The 24,701-nt window shown below is 32.2% G+C and overlaps 1 protein-coding gene across 2 annotated transcripts in view; it reads right to left on the bottom strand.

The window, feature by feature from the left end:
- LOC122630671 (period circadian protein) overlaps positions 1 to 24,701 on the bottom strand; it is a 49,317-nt gene that overhangs the window by 14,562 nt on the left and 10,054 nt on the right. Inside the window, exon 2 of one of the 2 annotated variants that reach the window (XM_043815439.1) lies at positions 4,101 to 4,310. The exons of the other annotated variant lie outside the window; for it this stretch is intronic. Within the exon in view, the coding sequence (XP_043671374.1) occupies positions 4,291 to 4,310 (20 nt within the window). The 3' untranslated portion in view covers positions 4,101 to 4,290. Of the gene's footprint in view, positions 1 to 4,100; positions 4,311 to 24,701 lie in introns of those variants that run through there. 2 annotated transcript variants of the gene reach the window in all.

Genomic DNA, 24,701 nt, shown 5'->3' with positions numbered 1-24,701 from the left:
ATTCCTTCGCAATCGGTTCAACCAGTCAAAGTATTTTCATTTCCTTCGATCCTGAATGTTTTCGATTATCTCTTTGAAATCATTGAGAGAAAGAGAAAGAGAGAGAAAGAGAGAGAGAGAGAGAGATTATAGCAGGATTTTATTTTTCTTTACGATCGATCGACAAATTTGTTTAATTAATTTCGATTAGGTGTAAAAAAGAAAGGAAAAAGGGAATGAAATTCGATTGAAATCTTCGACGTCAAATTTATACCCATATATCGTGGATTTAATACAAACATCCATCGAAATTTCGCGATAGATTGTTCGCGAAACGATTAATTAATCCGTATCGAAGAGGCAAATAAAATTAATAATGTAATCATTGAAACAACGAATCGAGAGATTAAATAATCGGTATCGTTATAAAAATTTCGATTCGAAATAATTATAAAGAAGATGTTATTAGGATGTTGGTTCGTGAACGTATAATCGTAAACGTGCGATCGAAATATATCTAAGATAAATCTAGTGAAAGATTTAGAAAAAAGAGATGGTGAGAGAAGAGAGAGAGAGAGAGAGAGAGAGAGAGAGATGTATGATGTGTTTGCGTGTGTATATGTGCGTGTATCTTTCTATATCGTCAATCCTTATTTTTGAATGATAATTCGTTTTATTATATAGGGTTAAGAGGGAATGAGGGGAAGTGAGAAAAATATTAGAGAAAAGAGGGTGTGATAGGTAGTGGTAGGTTAACCCATAGAGTTTCTGAGGGATGGCACGAAGATCGCGAATTCGAAGGGTGAAGAGGAAAAGGGGCGGGAAGAGAGCGGGAAAGCGAAGGATGTCGATATCTGGCTATGACCTAGTTATCCCAGTCTCCCGGGAGAGTGTCGAACCAGCGACAGAATGCTCGGTGTGTAGTGCTCCAGCTTGAATCGAGCTGGACCAGAACGAGAGAACGAGAGAAAGAGATAGAGAAAGATAGAGATAACAAAATTTCAAAGGAGTCGGAGAGAGGGTGGAAGGATAGTGGTAAGAAAATAGACGTCTCTAGATTAATGTATGTGTGTGTGTATATATACATATATATATATATATATATATATATATATATATATATATACATTTCAGTTTTAATACCATTTACTTGAATAAATCGAAATTGTAAAGTAATGACAAGGATCATCCGAAAATTGTAATTCGTAAAAGAAAAATCTTGTGACTGTTGTGTAAAAGGAGATAAAAAGAAATACGAACGAATATCCATTCGCATAATTTACATCTATCAAATATGTATGTATATATATATATATATATATATATATATATATATATATATATATATATACAGAGATACACAGACGATAGGAATGAAGTATCAAATTTCTTTCGTAACTTATTTCATGTGCACACACACATATACATATACATCATTATATACTTTGGAAGAGATGGCGTAACCGGATACTCAAAGATAATAGTTATCTTAAATCAAATCATGTACTTCCTCCACCCCCTTCTCATAAATGTCTTCTCTTCTCGAAAGGTGACTTTCTTTTCTTTGTTGCGCCATTAAATCTCCGTTGAATTTTAAACTCGTTGGCTCTTTTTTTCTTGTTCTTTCTTTTTCCTTTTTTTCTTTTTTCTCCGTAATTATGATTTTTATCAAATCGATCCTTTACCTCTTTCAATCGTTTTTGCATCGAAAAAAAATTATATGCCTAAGTATTCGGTCCGACTTCCTGGAGACGTGTTTTACCGGTAGGTTAGGTAGATTAATGAGAAAATGTTCGAAAAAGATAAAAGAAAACTCGGAGATAGGTATATGATTAATGTGACTTAGACGACTCCCATTAAGAGATCTCTAAGAAACTGACTGACTGACTAACGAATTAATGATCATATTATACGAGAGATCATTAAAGCGGGATATCGCTTGGTGAATGAACTAATATACATAGATAGAAATTTTTATTACAACTTTTTCTTCATGTGTATGTATTTATTTACTTACATATCTATATACTTATATATATACATATATATATATATATGTATACACATATAGTTATATTTACATGTACACATTTATAAATAAAAAATAAAAAAAAAGAAAGAAAGAAAAAAATCACTGGAAACAAATCGTCATACAATATAGATATATATAATATATGTTCATATATATATATATATATTTGTGCGTGTGTGTGTATAGTTATATTTACGTATACATGTTTATGAATAAAAAATAAAAAAAATAAAGAAAGAAAAAATCACTGGAAACAGTTCGTCATACAACGTAGACATATATATATATACTTGTATGTGTGTGTGTGTATAGTTATATATACGTATATATGTTTATAAGTAAAAAATTAAAAAAAAAGGAATCACTGGAAACAGTTCGTCATACGCGAAAGAATTTTTGCAAGATTAATAAAAACAATGAAGAGTATGATGATTCTTTAAGATCAAGAAATATGCATCAACTGCAAAATTACATGGAAGCCAATGACGTTTCAAATGAGAATAGTAGCAAAGATAAGGACTCAGATGATATCTCGGGATCAAAGATCGCAGACGCGAAGAAAACTGATCTTATTCGCGTTATTAAGCGGTTCGTAGATCGAGCGGAGATGACACTTTCTTAAGTTTATCGTGCTATTCAAATATGATGGCTTCGTATTACTTGTAATTGGATCGATGTACGTGCCTAAGATCCTAATATTCCGTGTTGCCATTTCGTTTCAAAATTCCTATTTTTTTTTTTTCGTCCAAACTTGAAAATGCAAAACGCTCGATAACGATCAATGATGTAAAAAAAAAAAAAAAACAAATATTCAAAATAATTGTCTAATGGTCAATATGATAGAAACCTGCCAATGCGGATTTCAATCATTTTTTTTTTCTTCAAACTCTACAACATAGGTCGAACGATTTACATCATCGTTGGAAAGACCTTGAAAAGAATTTTCGACCTTGAAGAAAATATTCGAGAATATATTACGAGATGAATATGCAAGGTGTAACAAAAAAAAAAAAAAAAAAAAAAAGGGGATATTGAAGAAAATTATGTAAAGCCAATATGATAGAGACCTGAAATGCTGATATAAAAATGTTTTTTTTAAATCCCATAAGTTCATGGAGTTATTCTTATTACAAATCTGTGTGTGCGTGTGTGTGTGTCAAAAAACACACACCTATCAAATTAAAAATCGGACAATATAGATTTTTATTGAGATGACTTTGAAAAAAATTTTCCTTCTAGAAAGACCTCAAGTTTAATTATAATGCAATGCAAAAATAGAAAAGGTTATGCACCCTTACTTCACCTCTCCTGAGTTGCTCTCAAAAGGAGGCTTGACTAGGCCAGTTGTTAGACCGCTTTCTGTTCAACGTAATAGAAGAAGAAGAAGAAGAAGAAGAAGAAGAAGAAGCAGAAGAAGAAGAGCAAGAAGAAGAAGAAGAGTAAGAAGAAGAAGAAGAGCAAGAAGATAAAAAAGAAAAAAAAAAGAAAAAAAAAGAAAAAGAAAAAGATGAAGATGAGAGAAGAGGAAGGAACACGTAAGATCGCGCGAGCTAGTGCTATTGGTATTGCTGGTGCTAGTGCTGCTCTTACTATTACTATTACTACTACTACTACTACTACTACTACTACTACTACTACTACTACTACTACTGCTAGTTCCAGGTTAACCAGAGAGAGAGAAGGTTGAGGTCTCCGAGTTCGAGGCCAGCTCCCTCACTTTCCCACACTTGGCTGCCTTCGTTGGTTTACGTTTAAGTCGTCTCTTTCTCTCTTTCTCTCTGTCCCTCTTACACTCCTTGTTCTCTGCTCTCTTAGGCAAGCAATCCTCTTCTTTTTCTCTTCCTTCCCTTTCTCGATCCTCTTACGGATCTATGATCCACGAGATCAACGAGTATCTCTTGTCACGAAGGTGTAACGATACCTTTGATATACGTTTAATAGATATATGTAAACTACGGTGCACCGAATCTTTTTGTTCGTTCGATCTCTTTTTACTTTTTTATCTTTGTCTTTTCATCTTTTTCCTTTCTCTCTTTTTTTTTTCTTCTTCGTTCTTGTTCCAGAATATCGAGAAAAACGTTTAGAGCGTCATACGTCGTTATATCTCATTGGTAGACATTGTTAAATCATTCGATCCTATATGAGATCTAACGATCAAAGTAGATTATGAAAGATTTTGTTCTGGTTTTGTCATGTTTTGTTCTATCGTCGTGAAAACCATGCAACTACTTGGAGAGATCAAACCATACTAGTTTCTTCCTTCCTTCCTTGAAGAATTCTCACGCATAGTGAAATGTATCTATACAACAGTATTTCAAGAAGTTAGAAAAGATAGATAGATAGATAGATAGATAGATAGATAGATAGAGACAGAGAGAGAGAGAGAGAGAGAGAGAGAGAGAGAGAGAGAGAGAGAGAGAGAAAGAAAGGAGAAAACAAAACTGAATGTTCTTCGTTGCTGAGAAAAGGCGTGAGAATAGGACGGAAAAGAGAAACCTTATGATTTTATTTTTCCACGATGATAAATTCGTTTTAACAGTTATCGTCGGTGATCGACGAAATGGTGGAACGCGTTAATGCTCGATTTGTTGCGTTTCAAAGGGAAAAAAAAGGAGGAAGAAGAAGAAGAAGAAGTTGTATATACACGTGGCGTGCGAAAATGGGCGCAAATTCCAAACTATTCGATTCGAGTCTACGATTACGATCGGCCTTTACGTTAGCCGTTTCGCGAAGGGAATTATAAAAGGTGCGTCTCACCGTGAAGGCAAAGAGGCAGAAGCACAAACACGAATAGTGGTGATGGCGATGGCGATGGTAATGGTGGTAGTGGTGCCACGAATGATGGTAACACGAACGAACGGAGGCTGTTCCCACGAGAGGAAATACATTTGCAATTTAATTCTCTCGCGACGTAAAGCGAGTCTGCTTAACTCATTATAACTCCGATCAAAGTTATCTTTACGAAACGATCTTCTCTCTCTCTCTCTCTCTCTCTCTCTCTCTCTCTCTCTCTCTCTCTCTCTTTCTCTTTCTCTTTAAACTGTCGTCTAAATTGTCATTTTTTTTCTCTCTCCTCTCTTCACCCTCCTTTCACCGGCTGAAAGAAAATTCTATTTACATTTATTAGCATCTCTTTTTTCCTCTACTTTTTCTTCTTCTTCCTCTTCTTCTATCTATCTCTCTTTTTGTCTCTTCTCGTCCTTTTCTTTTCCTTTCTCACCGATGAAAAAGACGCACGTTCGATGGCCGTTCGAGAGATGAGAGAGGGACAGAGAAAAAAAAAAAAAAGGAAGAAGAAAATATAAATAAAGAGAAAATTAACAATTAACGCGTCCGCCCTCGGGTCGATCGAGCGATAAACCTATCTCAACGGCGATTACGAAAATTCATGATTCTTAATTAAACACAAAAAGAAATATAAGAAAAAAAAAAAAAAAAGAAAAAGAAAAAGAAAAAGAAACAAAGAAAAAGATCGAATAAATCGTGTATAAGATCACCGCATTTCTATCTTAAAAGGCACAAACACCTCGAAAGTAATACCATCCCCATTTAAATTAATCAACTTTTTTTTCTGATCTTCTTTTTTATTCCCCCCCTCCTCTCTTTTTTTTTTAAATGGCATCCCTCTTTTCCTTCCAACTTCGATTGGAACAATCGACACGTTGTTCGCCAGAGAAATACAACGATCCTCGATCTTTTATCGAAATTATCAATGAATTCTTTTTCCTGTTTTCTTTTTTTTTAATTCTAAAATCTTCAGTAGAAATATATACTTTTTTTTCTAATATAATTACAGCATTATTTTTATATTGTGAATTTCATTCTTCGGTAGCCATATTGCCGGCACACGCGTTACGACGGCAAATGTGCAGCGCGAATCGAAGTGTATATAAGTTTCTTCCTCTTCTTCTTCTTCTTCTTCTTCTTCCTCCTCCTCCTCTTCTTCCCCACCTCATCATGCCCCACCCTACCCCCTACTCTCCCACCACTTCCACACCACCCTCCACCTCACCTAACTTCGTTCTACGTCTTCTCTCGATCCTCCTTCTTACACGACCGAGAAAGAGAGTGGATATCCTTGAGATGGAGCATTGTCCTCGTCTATGTATCAGTGCCAGAGAGACTCCCAACCCCTCCCACCTAACCCTCTCTACTTTATTTCACTCCCCTCCCCCATACCACCTCGCTTATATTTTCCTCGACAAAGTCAGACATTCGACCGTCCCGAATTTGTTTCGTGATTTGAATACGAGATAAGACGATCGAGATCTTATCAATGTGTTCTTCGAAGGAACAAAAGGAAAAGAAACAAGATGGAGATGTTAATAATATATATATATATATGTAAGTAATAATAATGTGTGTGTGTATAAAATAAAAAAAAATGTAAAAAGGAGCAATATATAAAATTTAATTGAAGTCACACGTGATAGGTTTATGATCGACGAATTGTTGACCCAGTCGAATTCGTTTCGTGATTTGAATACGTGATACGAAGATCAAGATCTTATCGATGCATTCTTTAAAATATAAAAGGAAAAGGAAGAAGTCAGATAGAGCGATCTTGATATAATAATGGTAATAATAATAATGATGATAATAATATATAGATGTATAAACATATGCGTATAAAAGAAATTAATATAAAAAGAAACTTTAATATAAAAATAATGGAAATTTAATATAAATATAAAATTTGATTAGAGCTACTCGTGGGATAGGTTTATCATCGACGATTTATTGACCCATTTGAATTTGTTCTGCGACTTGAATACGTGATAAGAAGATCAAGATTTTATCGATGCATTTCTTTAAATAAAAAGAAATTAAGCGGAAAGATCTTAATAATAATAATAATAATAATAATAATAATATATATGTACATATAAATAAAAAATAAATTCATTCAAAAAATAAAAATCACTCGATAAAATTAGATATATCGTTGACCCACAAATTTTTGGGGAATTTTATCATGGATTATTACCACGGAAGATATTAAATTAATTTAGATACCGACGAACGAAGAAAGACAAAGAAAAAAAGAGAGAAACGAAGAGAAAGAGAAACTGAGAAAGAGGTACGTATCACATCAAGAAGATATATTAAAAAAAAAAAAAAAAAAAAAAAAAGAAAACAATAAAAAAGAAAATAGAAAATAGAAAATAAACAAACATAAACGGAGTACAAAAAATCAATGAGGAAAATAATCGATCGTTTTCGACTAATCGTTAACGACAAGTCGCGGCATTACTCTCGTTAGGACAACAAGCAGAGAGACGTTATCGCCGTTCGTTCGCACGTGAGCAATTCGCGTCCATCGAACCCTATTCGCCAACTTATACTACATACATACATACATACATACATACATACATACATTATATATACATGCACACAAACGTATGTATATACACATAGTCGTCCGATACGATACGCTCTACATTATTTTGACCTCGACTCTCGAATTAGTCCGACGATCGATCTTCCTTTCTCCCCCCTTCCCCCTCTCCAACCCCCTCCACCACCCCTCAGCATCCTCCCTTATCCCCCCCCACCCATTAACGAACAAGATTCACGCCGGTTTTGCTCTTGTTCGGATCGCGATTCGCGCGATCTTAACTCTTTGCTTTTCCTCCTCTCTAAATCGATTTGTTTAGATCTTTAGGTCACCGATAACCAAAAGTAAATATATAGTTTCCGCGTTCCAGAACCCCTAGGTTCTCTTCAAACAAATTTTACAAATGCACATTTACAACGACGAATTACGAATCTAGCCGATCGATCGATCATCCTTTGGACGATCAAATTTGATATATTTGTTTTTATATTTATTTTATTTATAATTTTATTTTACATATTTATTGTTTATTATATTTTTCCATATGTTGTGTTTATATTATATTATGTATAATATGTAAATATATATTCGTAGATAAAAAGAAATATATAGAGGGTAGGATGCAGGTATTGAATCAGAAGCTTTGCACTATCATTAGAAAACTTCGTCGAGGGTTCAATGAGAGCGAAGAAAAATATTGGGTAATCTTTCATAAATTTAAAAGGGAAAGTGTGCTTAACATATTTGAAGGACAAATCAAATCAAATCAAATAAATAAATAAATAAATAAATAGATAAATTTCATCGATAAATTAAGAGCTAACTAGCTATCTTTTTCTTTCGGTAAAACGAATCAATCAAATTCTAATGCCTCGATCGACGAACTTTAACCCAAATATACACGCGAAAGTCTTTTCCATCAATGAAATTCTACTTTTCGACCTTGGTCTCGTTTAATTGGAACGTTGTAAGGTGAACGACACGATGAGAAGGGAAACGTTATGCAAAACGAGAAGTAGTGCAATTAATATTGAAAGTTCTTCAGGTTCTTCCTAGGAAATGCGCCCAATAAGATACCATCGATTCGTTCGATCGAAATGAAAACTAACGACCTTGAAAAATTTTACTTTCGTTGATCACAAAGAGAAAGAGATAGATATAGAAAAAAAAAAAAAAGAAAAAAAATGGAGACAGAGATACGAATAGAAATAAAAAGATTATCCTCAATTTGCGAAATTAATTAATATTTCATTAATTCATTAACTTCATTTTCCATTGTTATCAGAGCTATGGTGCGTGCATTTGATATCGACGATTATATATAAAAAATAAATAAATAAATAAATAAATAAATAAATAAATAAACAAACAAACAAACAAACGTAACATCGAAGATATTTATTATACGAAGATATTATTATCGAGAAATGTAACGAACGAGTTAAGAAACACGACCGAAACAAAATGATTAAATCGAGAGAAGAATCGAAGAAGATCGAGGATAGCATCTCGCTAGGATAAGCAGGATCGCGATCAATCCAGTATCCCAGTGAGGAGAGTTTTTCGCGAGGCCAACTAAAAACTGGTCGAACGAGAGAGAGAAAAGAAGAGAAAGAGATGGACAGACAGACAGAGAAAGACAAACAAACGGACGAATAGACAGACAGAAAGAGAGAAAGAGAAAAAGAAAAAGAAATAGAAAAAGAAAGAGAAAGAGAAAGAAAAAGAAAAAGAAAAAGAACGAGTACACCACAGTTTCATACTTTTACCAGTACGTTCTCGTGTCCTCGTAAACAGAACAGCTAAAGAAGGAAAAAGGATAGAGTCAGTAGAGGGAGAAGAAGGGTACAATAGATAGAAGAGGTAAAAGTAAAAGAGGAGAAGGAGGAGGAGGAGAAGGAGAAGGAGGAGAAGGAGGAGGAGGAGGAGGAGAAGGAGGAAGGAGTGTCTCCCGCCATTCGCGACTTCTAACGTTCTAACCTGCTTCTAATGTCAGTGTCACGAGCAGTAACACCGCGTTCGCGACCGTGTCACGCAGTAACGCGCGTATCGATGCGCGTCCTTTCTCCCTTTTACCCGCGCTTACTACCCCCCACTCTACTTCACCCTACCCCCACCACCTCCTCACCATTCCACTCCTCCCGTACACTCGTATATCCGACTAGATACTATACTACACAACACTACACTACACTACGCTGTACTGTGTACCATCACTCGTAACAGTAACTCGTCACTACTACTACTACCACCACCACTACTATTACTATTACTATACTATTACTATTGCTAGCTAACATCGGTGACAGCACACCTATTGCCTAGAGACAGCAGGACACCTGCTGCACGCGCTAGTCTCTTAAGAACTCTATCGTATATATTATCGCTGTTTTTTCTCTCGCTTTTCCTGCCCGATGGACAATCCTAGGATTCTTTTTTTTTCTCTTTCTATCTTATATATTCTCCGTTTAACTCTGACGATTCTATTCCTTTTTTTTTTTCTTTTTTTTTTTTTTTTTTTTTTGACGCGAACCCCTTCGTCTCGTTTACACCCATTCAAATATCCCGCCAAAATTCGAATGTTTTATTTATTTTTTTTAATTTTTTTTTTTCTTTTTTATTAACTCGAGACACGAGCTTCCGTTCGTCCCTTTTATAGACATTCGAATGTTCCGGCAAAGTTCGCAGCGTTAATTTAATTTTTTTTACTTTCTTTTATTTTATTTTATTTTATTTTATTTTATTTTATTCTCTTTTCCTTTCTCTCTCTTTTTACATTCTTTTTTTCGCTCCGAGAAAAGGCGAAGGACGCGGATCGCTTTAGCTTTTTTTTTTGTTTCTCTTCATTTTCTTTAAATTTTTCACACTACCTTTTTTTTCCCCTCTTTCTTTCTTTCATCTTCTTTTTTTCTTCCTTTCTTTTTGTTCCTTGTAATTTAAATTTTCCGACTACGTACAAACATTGCTCCCTTTTTTTTTTTTGTTTGCTTTTTATTCGTTTCACAGGGATAACGAAACATCGATTGTTTCGTTTCGTTTCGTTTCGTTTCGTTTCCTTTCTTTCTTCCTTTCTTTCTTTCTTCTTTTCTTTCGTTTTCTTCTTTTTTTTTTTTCTTTTTAATTGAAACGTCCCGCGAACGTTCAAACGTTACTTTTTCCTTTTTTTTTTTTTCTGTTACGTTTCAAAGAGGCGAAACACGGATTGTTTTTCCGTTCTTTCTTTACTTTCGTTCTATTTTTTTTTTCCCTGATTTAAACGTCCCGCCTAAATTCAAGCGTTACTTTCTTGTTTTTTATTTACTCGTTTCGAAAAGATAAACGAAATATTTTTTTTTTTCTTTTTTGTTCAATTGAAATATCTCGTTTCAACATTCAAACGTTAGGTCTTTTCTTTTTATATATATATATACATATATTTTTTTTAATTCTCATCGAAGGGACAACAAAATATGAATTACTTTTAAGCATGAATTATTCTCTTTCATCCCGCCTAAATTCAAACGTAAAAGACTTACTCGGTTCAATCGACGATGAATTCTTTCAAGTTAGTCTTTTGTAATTTTGTAAGAGCAATCGGAAGATTTTGTTAAGATTTAAACGTTTTAATTACTTACGTGCGTGTCGACGATTCTTATTAAAAACTTTTGACTAGGTTATGTCAAGATTTCGCTTCGTATAACCTGTACACATGTACGTAGCACTGGAGAACTCGAATATACAATGTCGCGAGATTTCGAAGTAAAAATACAAAGAAGAATAAAAACGAGACCGAATTACTGATTTCCTCGTTACAAAAATAATGAAGAAAAAGACGCAGAGAACTTTTTTTTTTTTTTTTTCGTAAAAAAAAAATTCAAATTACACTAAACGATCGATTGCGTTGCGAATGACACGGAATTTGATGCACGACTTATCGATTGAAATACGACAGATATTAAAGGAAGCTTCGTATCGTAATGATACGAAAATAAGAAAAGGATATAGAAAAAAAAAAAAGAAGAAAAGATAGAAACGAAAGGGATAGAAAATAACAATAATGAAAATTATAAAAAAAAAGAAGATTGCACGAATTTTTTTTTGCGATGCAAGATGCACTGGCTAGATAACAGTGGTGCCACCTATAGTTCGCGATAAGTACTGCAATAGCTCTTTAGGAAATAAACTACAGGTGGCGCATGGTGTATCGTTACTTCGTTCGCACACGCACACGCACATCTACATACATAAAATTATGGCTACATTTATATCGCATAGAAGAAGAGTAAGAGAAAGAGGAAGAGAGAGCAAGAGTAAAAATTTTCTATCTCTATTTTACATATTTATCACTATTATATCTATTACGAGCTTGAGAAATTGTTCAATGGATATTTACACGTATAAACAAATACATATACACATATATATATATATACATATACATATGTACTGTACATATGTACTGTATATATATATATATATATATATATATATATATATATATATATATACATATGTACTGTAAATGTCTCGATAAATATTAATTCGAAATAAAAAATAATTGAATTTAAAAAGCTGAATGAATAATTAGAACAATAAAAGTCTAATATAAAGAAAATAAATATACGTGTTCCGATGATTCGCGAATATATATGTAACAATATATGGAAACACGAAAATACGATAGATAACCCTTTAACGATCGAGCCAATCCTCGTTTCATTTCGTTCTCTTAACAGTTCTATCCTCGTTCTGTCTTTCTATCGTCGATAATAACGAAAAGGAAATTGGTGTTAGCACGATAAATTATCTCTCATTCTCTCATTCGCCTTTTTCCTCTTTTATTTTATTTGACGAAAGTTAGATTATGTCAGCAAATATCGTGTATCCGAGAGTCCGAATAATAATCTCATTCGTTTCGAAATCATGCGATATTATAACTAAACGAACACTTTGTCGAATTATAATTTATCAATATTGTAACAGTCATGCGTGCTTGTTTCTTTTTTCTCTTTCTTTTTTTTAATTTTACACTGCCAGTCGACGTACACGTTCGTATAAGTAATGATATGTATATGTTGCGATTACCATGTTAAATATTTGCGATTTTAAATTTTGATGAACTTTTGTTGCTCGTAATCATACCGTTAGTTATTATAAATATAGGTACGTTACACCGCGGTATTTTCTCTGGGAACTTTTATTTGTTCGATGGGTATTGTTATTGATCAATGATAAATATTTTAACGCGCAATAAATGATATATCGATTATATAGACATATCGATTATGCGAATATATTAAAATTGATATAAATAATTTGAAGCGTGTGTCAAGGTTCTTCTGGGTTTTGATTAACGAATATAAACGTATTCATTTTACTTACTGATTTTCTTTTTCTCTTTCTCTCTCTCTCTCTCTCTCTTTTTTTTTTTTTCTTTCTTTCAGTATTGACTTTTACGATACCCATATTTTATTACAGTCAATATCAGATCGTTTATTTAATGATACTGACCTGGAACGAATACAAATATACGTAACATATACTCGTGGGAGTACTTTTTGGTAAAAATTTCTTTTCGTTCGGAATCAAATCGCCTCGACACGGTTTCTTCATGTAACGTATAAACATACATACATACCCGTATCATTTCGCTGAACCCATTAAAATTTTAACACACGGTCCGATAATTCGTATAAATGTTTTTTTATTTATTTACCGATTGAGAACAAAAAAAAAAAAAAAAAAAAAAAAGATTGTAACAAAGTGCGAACGATTTTTTTCTTTCTTCCCAATTCAATTTATTCTCTCAATAACGACAAAATATCGAAATAAGCATCCTCCTCGTGTCGTTAATTTCTAAATTCTTTCGATGAAATATTTCATTTCGACTCGAACGATCAAATGAGAACACACACACAAATACACACGATATACGAGAAAATTCATGAAATTTCGTTATATGAATATTTCTAATGTTTAATCTAATGTTTAACGAGACCACCTTAAATTTATCGCATTCTTCGATAAGATCTTGTAACTATTGAATATTTCGATTCTTGAATTTTCCACACATAAACCCCCCCACACACACACACACACATATATATATATATAACTTTACGAAGTTGAAACGATTTCAAAGTTTGATCGGTTATTTTAGAGGATCAGACATGTATAATGCATCAGTTGAAGATTTTCATGTATGTAAGTTGATTGGTAGACAAGATAACAAAGGCCTAGGGGATTTCTGTATGTAATGTAGTACTCTATATATACCAAGTATATTACATATAAGTTCTAGACTCTTGTCGAGTTACGCGAGCTGACGTATCATATATATAATATCATACACATATACATACATACATACATACGTACGTACGTACGTACGTACGTACGTACATATATACGTATATACGTAAGTATGTACATAAGTACGTACATACGTATGTACATACGTAGGTAAGTACGTACGTATGTATGTACGTACGTACCTACGTACGTACCATCGAGTTGTTGCTTCTTATCTGACCCTGATAAAGCGAATCGCGATAAAGCGCAGGTAAAGTAAGGCAAGGTGCGTCGAGAACGCTCGTTGAGCCTTTCCAGGCTCGAACTCGAAATGAGTTGCGTGGTGACGTGACCTAAATCCTTGAAGGAAAGAGAGAGAGAAAGAGAGAGAGAGAGAGAGAGAGAGAGAGAGAGAGAGAGAGAGAGAGAGAGAGAGAGAGAAAGAGAGAAGAACCCCTTTAATGCATTTCTATCTCGAAGTGTTTACTTGATGCACATACATTGTTCTCGTTAATCCACTTGACCGTATAACATACGTATGTATGTATATGTACATGAATATAAGTCGGACAAAAATTTTTCTATTAGAAATTTTCATGTAAAAGAATGTAATGATATTAATAACATTTTCCTCGAAATTTTGTATTCTCGATAATCAAGATATACGAGACGCGACATCTTTCTTTCTTTCTTTTTTTGATAATTTTTCTTCTCTTTTCTTCGCGATTTTTATTGTCATTGCGAAAACACTGTAATGTTTCTAATCTGTTATATCAAGGTATATGTATGTATGTAGTTTTAAAAAATTTATATACACGGAAGAAGAACGATGTCCATCGTAAGTATGTAATAGAAAGTTAACGAAACGACGAAGTTAAACGATTTTTTATACTTATCGCCGTTCATCAAGCCCATTTCGCAAACTGTATAGATGTGTGGATGTAATGTGTGTATATTTGTGTGTGTATATACATATATATATATATATATATATATATATATATATACATATAATATAAGAACGTGTAGATACGTAAATTGCATACGTGTGCGTTATCAGTGACAGTAAGAAAATATAGCGACAACATATGGGCCGTCGAACTCAAGCATATTCGTTTTTTCTTTCTTTTTCTTTTTTTTTTTTTTTGCTGTTACTTCTCACGAATACCTTTATTCAGGTGTTTCTATGAAATTTTATATATACATATATATATATATGTATTATATATACATTAAATTGATATATATTATGTATAATTTTATATATATAATATATGTATTAAAATAATATATAAAATTATATATATAATATAATGTATATAAATATATTATATATATATGTGTGTGTGTGTGTGTGGATGTATGTTATATATAAAAAGACATAGGTATATACACTTATATATATATTAATTTTTTTCCTTCTTTGTTCCTCTCTCTCTCTCTCTCTCTCTATCACCTTTTCTCTCTCACAATCAGTGGAATCTTCTTTTTTTTTCGAAAAACAGAGAGAGAGAGAAAGAGAGAGATAGATAGAAATAGATAAATACAGGGCAATGTGTCAACGGCCTTCGCAATCGTAAAGATAAAAATGTTAGATCGATGCGTGATCAAATAACTGATGCAATGTTTATTTTTGTATTCCTCGACAATTTCAAAGCACGAAGGAAATTATTCTTACGAAAGAAAATTTTTGAATGCAATTATTACGATATATGAAAGCACACACATACAAATATAAATATATAGATATTAAGGGATTGTAAATTTTTTAAAAGATGGCGTTGTAGCAGGACCACTCGTTCAATGATTTTTTTCTATTTTATTTTATTTTATTTTATTTTATTTTATCTTTTTTTTTTTTTTTTCGTTTTGACACGTAATACAAACTCGTAAGATTTCCGAAGAAAATTTCGTAAGTGATGTAATTTCTAAGATTCGTGAACAAAAAAAAAAAAAAAAGAAAAGAAAAAGAAGGAAAAGAAAAATCGCAAAAATAAATGCGATCGCGAGGGGTCGAGAGAGGATTGTAAATTTTTTTATAAGCCTGTTCGAAGATTCGTGGACTTGAGCAAAATAAAAAAAGAAAGAAAGAAAAAGATTCCGCTTCATTTTCTTTTGGCGCGCAATACGAATTCTCGCAAAATTTACGTAGAAGACACGGTGCGTCGACCCAGATCTCAAGGAAATCGTTCGAGTATGTATCTCGGTTGGTTATTGCCATGTTATTTTCAGTTCGAGACGGTCAGAGTTTATTTATAGCGTATAGTGCAGCTAGTATACGTCAAGAAAAAGAGAGAGAGAGAGAGAGATAAAGATAAAGAAAGAGAGAGAGAGAGAGAGAGAGAGAGAGAGAGAGAGAAAAGACGTCTTATCGATCATCGATCGATCAAATTAATCGGGATCCATAATTTTTAAAGAAAGAAAGAAAGAGAGAGAGAGAGAGAGACCATGCTTATACAAAATCTAAATTAATTCATTCCAAATGAATTTAAAAAAAAATACAAAAAAAAAAGAATAAAAATTGAACACTGAACATTAAAATGGATGATAGAAGATGGTAGATTAGTAAAAAAAAAAAAAAAAAAAAAATTATTGGTTCGTTTCATTCTCGATAATTTTTTTTTTTTTTAATAATTTTTCTTATATATACACACATATGTGTACGTATATACGATATGCAATAATAATTTTGACGATGAAATTAAATAGAATTGAATTAAGGTAGTAGCAGAGCCTTTCGAAATCGATCGGTGCTTGTGGTTTTCTCTTTCATGCGAGAGCCGGTAGTAGTAGTCGATCTATTACAGGAACCTCGACTATCTTTGGACAACATCTACCTGTTCCCGGAAGTTCTGGATTCTCGCGTGTTTTCACGTAAATATGTATTCGCTTGTCGACGACGAAGGAAGTAGGACGGATACTCTTCTCCTTCTTCTCGAATAAACCTTGCAAATTTTCTCTCTCAAAGAAGAAAAAAAAAAAATAAAAAGAAAAAATTGCACTGTTTTTTTAGAATGGAAGAAAAAAGAAAAAAGAGAAAGAAAGAAAGAAAGAAAGAAAGAAAGAAAGAAAGAAAAAGATAATTTATTGGAGTCACGAAAGATGAGAGATCATTAAGAGTTCAATTAGTGAATTTTAATAATGCGAAAGAAATCATGAAAATGAAATTTGTCGGTTGTAGAGGAAAAATTGTTAGTAATCTTTTTTTATCGATGAAAATAAATAAAGTGAAATAAAAATAAGATAATAAATATAGATATACAATAAAATAAATAAACAAATAAAAATATATACATATATAATATAATGATATATGTGTGTGTGTATGTATGTGTGATCGGGAGTCAATAGAATATCTGCAGTAAATATAGATTGAAGAAGATTTTCTTGTAAAAATTCTTTTCATATTTCATTTCGGAGAAAAAGAAAAAGAGGGGAAGAGTTGGAAGAAGAGTGAAAGATATCGATGAAAAGGATAGAAAAGAGGGTGAAAAAGAGGGTGGTAAGGTAGAAAGGATAGAAGGCACGTTCTTCACAGAAATCGACATTTTTCGATCAAAGAAGATAGCACAACGGACACTTTGGATTATACACCTGTTGTAAGGCATACCGATCTCTTATGAAGAGAAAAGAGGCCTTTGAAAAAGAGGGGAAGGAAAGAAAGAGGGATAGAGAGATGGGAAAGAGTGAGTCTCTTAAAAACGTGTGATTTATCTTTTCACAGTGACGGATGTGTTCACCGTATATCCTTTTTCCTGAATCATCGAAGCAGCAATGAAAATGAAAGGGAAAGAGCGAGATAGAAATAGGGAGATTTAATTTCAACGAAAAGAAAATCATTTAAGATCGGGCTCTAACTTTCGTCTCAATAGAATCAATTATAAATCGTTCTTTCAGCTTATTTTCAACGAGAAAAGAAAATTAATTGAAACATTATCAAATTTAATTGGATAATAAATCAAGATACTTAGTACGGATCGGTCGATTTATTACTAAATGTTAAAAAAAAAAAAAATCGATTCTTTTATACTTCCTTTTCGTGAATGAGATATGTCTGTTAATCCTGTTTTTTTTTTTTTTTTCGGATTATAAAATTTCAGGCTTACGTAGATTTTTGATGTTGGATGAAACTATTCTGTAGATAAAGTTCTTAAAAATCTTGTACTACGTATAGAGAGGAAGAAAAAGAGAGAGAGAGAGAGAGAGAGAGAGAGAGGTCGGATTTAACGACTATACAATTTTTTTTTTTTGAGAGAGAGAGAGAGAGAGAGAGAGAGAGAGAGAGAGAGATCGGATTTAGCGAGTATATAAATTATTCCAATATCCATAAACTTGTAAATTCCAATGTTTCTTTTTTTATTTATCGTAAAAAGAGAGAGAGAAATATAATAACCATATAAAATTCTCGTGAACTTATATAAACGAAAGATAGAAAGAAAGAGGGAGAAAGAAAGAAATGAAAAATGAAATATAAAATAAAAGAAACGTAATGTAGAATTAGAAATGTAAAGATAAAGTGCAAAGGTAAAACCTCTTTAGGAGAACGAGCACGCATTAGAGTTACACGTCGTATACCGATCAACAGAAGCACTCTTTTTTAACGATAATCGCTTCTCCGCCATCTTGAATAGATCATTTGCCCGCGTTTATTCAAGCATGGGCTTGGAAAAGGCCGCCGGCAGAAACGTGGCGTACATTAACACACGATCTGGGTCATGCACGCTCTCGGTGCAGATGATAGCGACGATAGATAGCAGCTACGATAAACGAAGCAACTGACTGATTACAAACCGACGACCTACATCAACTTATATGTTGAGTCTCTGTGAATCTCTGTTAGTACGTTGCGTGTCTATGTTTAGTTGTTTGTCTGTAAGCGTGTGTGTGCATATATATATATGTGTATATATGTATGTGTATATATGTATGTGTATATGTGGGTAGGTGAAGGCTCTATAATACGTAACACGTTCGCCTACGAATCAACGATAACGATGAAAATGGTATTCTTATAAAAAATAATATCGATGAATATTCGATTCGATCAATAATCGACTATAATCTAATAATTTGTATTTACATAAACGTAAATACTATTTTTTAATCGGGTACATGTTTGTTTGTCTGGTTTCTTTTTTATTCCTCTTTTTTTTTTTTTTTTTACATATATTCAAAGAAATAAGTCGCATTATTATCGTATTTTTTTATCGTACGAACGCTTGACGCGTTATTGTATAAATATATATATATTTTTTTTACGAATTTTTTAATATTTCTATATATCTGAATAAAGATAGAATGCGTTCGAATGTGAACATTAATGGCATTAATATTTCTTTTTTTTTTTTTTATATTTTTATATATTTTTTTTTTATATCGCCATTACTTTATTGGCTGTTCGAATTAAATTAATGCATTGAAAAAATAAAAATATAAGATGAGAAAAAGTGTGATTCTAAAAAAAATTCTAAAAAAGAAAAAAAAAATGTTTTGAAGGTAAAGAAACTGAATCCTTAAAAAATAACTAAAATCAGACATAACGTGTATTTATCGGATTAACAGCGAATGATGGTTAACTAAACACAAGAAATAAATTCACACTTTTTTCGCGGATTAACACAACTACGAGAAACGTCTCTCTTCCTCGTTGTTGGGTTTTTTTTTTATTGACAAAATTTATCGATTTCTTTGGCAAGCGTATTTTTCTCTTTCTTCTTTCCCCCTTTTCTTTATTTCTTTTTTTTTTTTTACATTAACGAGAACAATGAACTGCCTATTCTCAATAGTGATTTTAGCATAGTCTAAGCGAACTTAAAGCAAATTTAAAGATCGTTATATACAAGTTTATTTTTATGATTAGGAATCTCAAAAACGCAGTTTATATTTCATTTCAAAAAGAAGAAAAAAAGAAGATAAAGAAAGAAAAAAAAGAGAGAGAGAGAGAGAGAGAGAGAGAGAACGAAGATAGGAGAGAAGAATTTGTTACGTGATATCTGGTTCTTACGTAAAAATAAAAAAAATAAAAATATAAAAAATAAATAAATAAAAGATAACAATATAAAGTAAACTAAAATAAAGTAAAATGAAACCATTAAAAAAAAAAACAATAATAATAAAAGATCTAAAAAAAAAGAAAAAGAAAACTAACACGACACCTTTCTCAAGGTCATAACATCGTTTCTTTATCTTCTTTTCTTTTCTTTTATCCTTCTTAATAAAAATCTATGATTTACACCTATATATACATAAAAAAAAGAGAAAGAGAGAGAGAGAGAGAGAGATACATATACATATAATAAAACAGAAATATAATAAAAAAGAAATATATATATATATATATATATATATATATATATATATATATCAAGGAAGAACGGATACAGGAATCTTGTCCTGGTAACGTCAGAACGGACATCGAAAAAAAAAAAGCAAAAAATACAGAAAATAAAAACGAAAAAAAAAAAGAGAGAGAGAGAAAAGAAAAATAAAAAGAAATAGAGAGATGCAAACAACGGCTGTTAACTTGGTTGTCCGATTGCGTAACTCGAAGAAACGAGACGAGAGATCAAAGGCATGAAATAAGATAGATAGATAGATAGAGAAAGAGACAGAGACAGAGATAGACAGACAGAGAGAGAAAGAAAAAAAGAGAGAGAGAGAGAGAGAGAGAGAGAGAGAGAGTATGCATCGTCGAGTCAACGAGTAAAATACATAGAGGAGGGGGAAGAGGTGGAGGAGGAGGACGAGGTGGGGGAAGGAGAAGGAGGAGGACGTTCGAGCTCATCTGGAAGTTGGCCTGATAAAACTTGCCTGATAAGTTAGCGCTCTGGTAAATATAGAATGTATTCGATATGTGTTCTTCGGTCATGCTGTCACACGGTCTACCAGCGTGAATCTTTCTCCCTCTTTCCGTTTCTCTCTTTCTTTCACTCTCTCTCTCTCTCTCTCTCTCTCTCTCTTTTCTATTTTGTTCTCGCTCTGTCTCACTCATTTTTTTGTTTTCATTCCCCTTCTCTCTTGTAACTTTTCTCTTTTCACTTTGAGACTATTACAAAAGATCCGAGTTCGTTTAAATCGTTATACACACGGATATTAAATTTCAATCGAGAAATACAGCATAGTTAAATAATTTTTATTTTATGAAAGTAGATGAAAAGAAATAAAAAAAAAGAAAGAAAAAGAAGGAGAAGAAAGAAGTGAGAAAAAAATGAACAAGAAGGAGATCCGAGATTACGAAGAATCGAACGTAGTTTTAGAAATTTCATAAATTTTCAACGTTAATTGGTTGTGCAAGCAAATGTTGTAAAGTGCAAAAATTTTTGATTGGTAATTTTTTGTATTTCAGTTTTTATATTTCGTTCTTTCTTTTCCTTTCTTTTCTTCTTTTTTCTTCGAGCAACGTTTGCCAACGGCTCATCCGAAGAAGAACTTGATTTCTTCAGGGTCAAGGTCACAGACATCGTGGATCAAGGAAAAGAATTAGCGATAACATAAGTGGTGAAAGAAAATAACTATACACATAGACATCACAAGCATCTACATATATATATATATATATATATATATATATATATATATACATACATGTATATACGTACGTACGTACGTACATACATACATACATACATACATACATACATACATACACATATATATATACATAACGTTACGCACGAGCGTCTGTATATTTAGATAGGTGCTTTAACCGCTGTTGCTCTGACGCTGACGTTCTTCTTGAACGATAAAAAAAAAAAAAAAAAAGAAAAAAAAGGAAAAAAAAAAGAGAGAGAGAAAAAAGAAATGAATAGAAAAATACGACGGTAGAAAAGTAATAGAAAGTAAATATTTCATGATCCTCTTTCATTCTTTTTGCATACCTACATAAATATCTAACTTTGATTGGATTTATCTAACAATTTATCTTATGTTAGTTCGAACGTTTCCCTTAGCTAGATCAAAAATGTATTAAAACTTGTTTCTAGAATCGCGCATCAATTATTTCACGTGGTGCACAGGTACATATTCCGTTGTAATGACGTTTAATGGGATTTTAACAAGCCCGCTAACTTGCATACACATATGTGTATGTGCGTGTCTGTGTGTGTATATTCGCATAAGCCTCAGCTTATTTTGCATATATCTTTGTTATCTAGTTACGTAGTTCCCTTCCGTAAGTAATTAATTCGATACGGCAAGATTTTACGGGGAGTCCATAAATTAGACACCAATTAAAGTCGAGGCAAATATCAAAGTATTTCCTTCGAGTTTTCTAAGCAGCATTTGATTTGATATCCATACTATTTATATTATTTATATTTCAATATAGACACAGCGGGTATATTGAAAGATTAAATATTTTAAATTGAAAGAAGAAAAGAAAAGAAAGGAAAAAAAAAATATATATATATATACATTAACTTTAATTAATAAATAATAAAGTATTATGTAGCGTTATAATATAATATAATATAACATATAGCTAGTAATATTTTTTGTTTCATCTATACACATATACTATACTATACTATAATACTATAATACTATACTAAAAAAAAATAAATTATAAAATATATATATATATATATATCAATTTATATCGTAATAATGTTACGTACAATTTTCTCTTGTTAAAAATATCGAAGTTTCTCGATAAAAATAAAAGAAAAAAAGGAAAAAATAAGAAAATAAAAAAATTAAAAAAGTAAACAATAGCGTATAAAGGGAACAAAACAGTCGACATTTTGACGAGCATATAGATATATATTAGTTCGAAGATCGCCCGCGTTTTTCTCTTTCCGTCGTTGCTAACATCACCTCCACCTCCTTCATCCTCTTCCGTTTCTCTAAGCAACGATAGGAAGGACAACGAGTACACCGGAAACATAAGCGAAAGGTCGCCGGAATGTCGTCATAAAAGAGCGCGGGTTTATCACTCTCGTAAAAGTGCTACGGAAAAGATAAAAGTGGATAACTCGTACGCGAGAAACTTTTCCTTCTTCTGTTGTTTCTGGACGATTCTCGTTTCGCTATCCATGTTTACAAAAGAAAAGAAAGAAAAAAAAAAAAGGAAAAAACGAAAAGAAAAGAAAAAAAAAGTTGAGAAAAGAAACAGAAAGACAAAAAGAGAGAGAGAGAGAGAGAGAGGGTGACTTTTTGCTTTTATACGAATTTATAATCCACAGATATCGTATAAATAAAATATCAAATCTTTTTATAATATCTTCTTCTCCTCTCTAAACATCAAACCCACCTCATCAAGTTTTATATAACTGAATAAAAAATGTACGATGTCGATGTTCTCGTATTAATTTAAAATCTATAATCCACCTATAGGATTCAAATTAAATTTGAATAACCCGCCATATCTGTCAAGTGATCAAGGATAAAATATTAAAAAGTGTTCCTTTAGTAATACGTTGCAAAAATAGAATCTGATGGAAAATAATTAAATTGCATCCAATAGAACATAATTTGTTATTAAAATAATTTTCTTCGATGTTAAATACTTGGTATAAATGTATATAAATATTATAGTTTAGGAATATTTTTTATAATTGTACAATCTCGAAATAAAACGAGCTTCTTCTTTGGATTTGTTAAATAATCAAATAAATAACTCTTAATATAATCGATAAGTAGTTTTAATCGATAAGTAATTTTATATATATGTATATATATATATATATATATATATATATATATATATATATATATATACATATACAGTGTTCAAAAAGATTGGGATCAAACTTATACTATGTACTACTGACATCAAATAGATAAAAAAAGTTTGTATAAAATTTGTATAAAGTTATGTTCGCCCAAAATGCTTTTTTATAAAGATGTATGCTTTTAAAAATATTTATAATTTATTATGACAGTTATAGGAAACTATAATATATATATATATAATTATAAATAAAAATATAAATAATTATAAATATTTTTATAAGTACAATATACATATACAAATATATATATATATATATATAATATATATAACTAAAAATTATATATATATATAAAACAAATAGATGCTTTCAATTTAAATATCAAATATGAAATGAGCTGGTTCAAATTGACTATAATAAAACCGTAAGTAAGTAAGTACTTGAGAACGATAGATAGAATAAGAGGGATCAGTGAAAAGTGATAATGGTATCGTTTGATGCTTCGGGAAACGGGGAATGGAGAGAGAGAGAGAGAGAGAGAAAGAGAGAAAGAGAGGGTGGAGGAGAGAGAAAAGGCATACGCTGACATGTTGATGACGTGAGGAGTGAGGAATGAGTGGGGTGAAAGATGAGGTGGGGAATAGGAGGAATAAGGAGGGTGGGGATATAGAAAGGGCTCGTACGTTGCATGCGACAATAATTATTATATGGGCCAGTGGTCGGTAGGCGTGGGAGGGTCCGTGCTAGTCGACATATTGTCATTAACCTCGTGCGTCTGTCGTCTCCAACAGAACAGAACAGAACAGAACAGAACTGAACAGAACAGAACAGAACAGAACAGAACTGAACAGAACTGAACAGAACGGAACAGAATAGATCAGAATATAAAATAGAATAGAACAGCACAGAACACAACATAACACAGAACGAACTGAACACAACACATCACAACACTGAACAGAACAGAATGGCAGAGCATACACAACATAACACAACGCATACTACACACACACAGTCTCGTTTGCATCATTCTCGATAGCTCCTACTATATTCCCATGTGTTCGAGAGATCGTGTTGAAGACACGTAATATATTACTCACGTGTGAGTGCGAAGGAGAGCCTCCTCCTGCTCTCTACTAATACTATTATATTATACAACCATCATCAACCACTAGCAACATTATTCTAACTCAACTATGTCTTTCATATACACTCACGTAAAGATGCACACTCATAAATACGTACACTCGTTTTTCTCTTTTTCTATTTCTCTCTCTATCTCGTTTTCTCTCTCTCTCTCTCTCTCTCTCTCTCTCTCTCTCTCTCTCTCTCTCTCTCTCTCTCTCTCTCTCTCTCTCTCTCTCTCTCTCTTTCTTCATCTATCTATCTCTCATCTACTGTTGTTCAC

The sequence above is a fragment of the Vespula pensylvanica genome, chromosome 7 (genome assembly GCF_014466175.1).
Source record: "Vespula pensylvanica isolate Volc-1 chromosome 7, ASM1446617v1, whole genome shotgun sequence".
Taxonomy (NCBI): domain Eukaryota; kingdom Metazoa; phylum Arthropoda; class Insecta; order Hymenoptera; family Vespidae; genus Vespula; species Vespula pensylvanica.
This window is presented reverse-complemented; position numbering and strand designations above follow the sequence as displayed.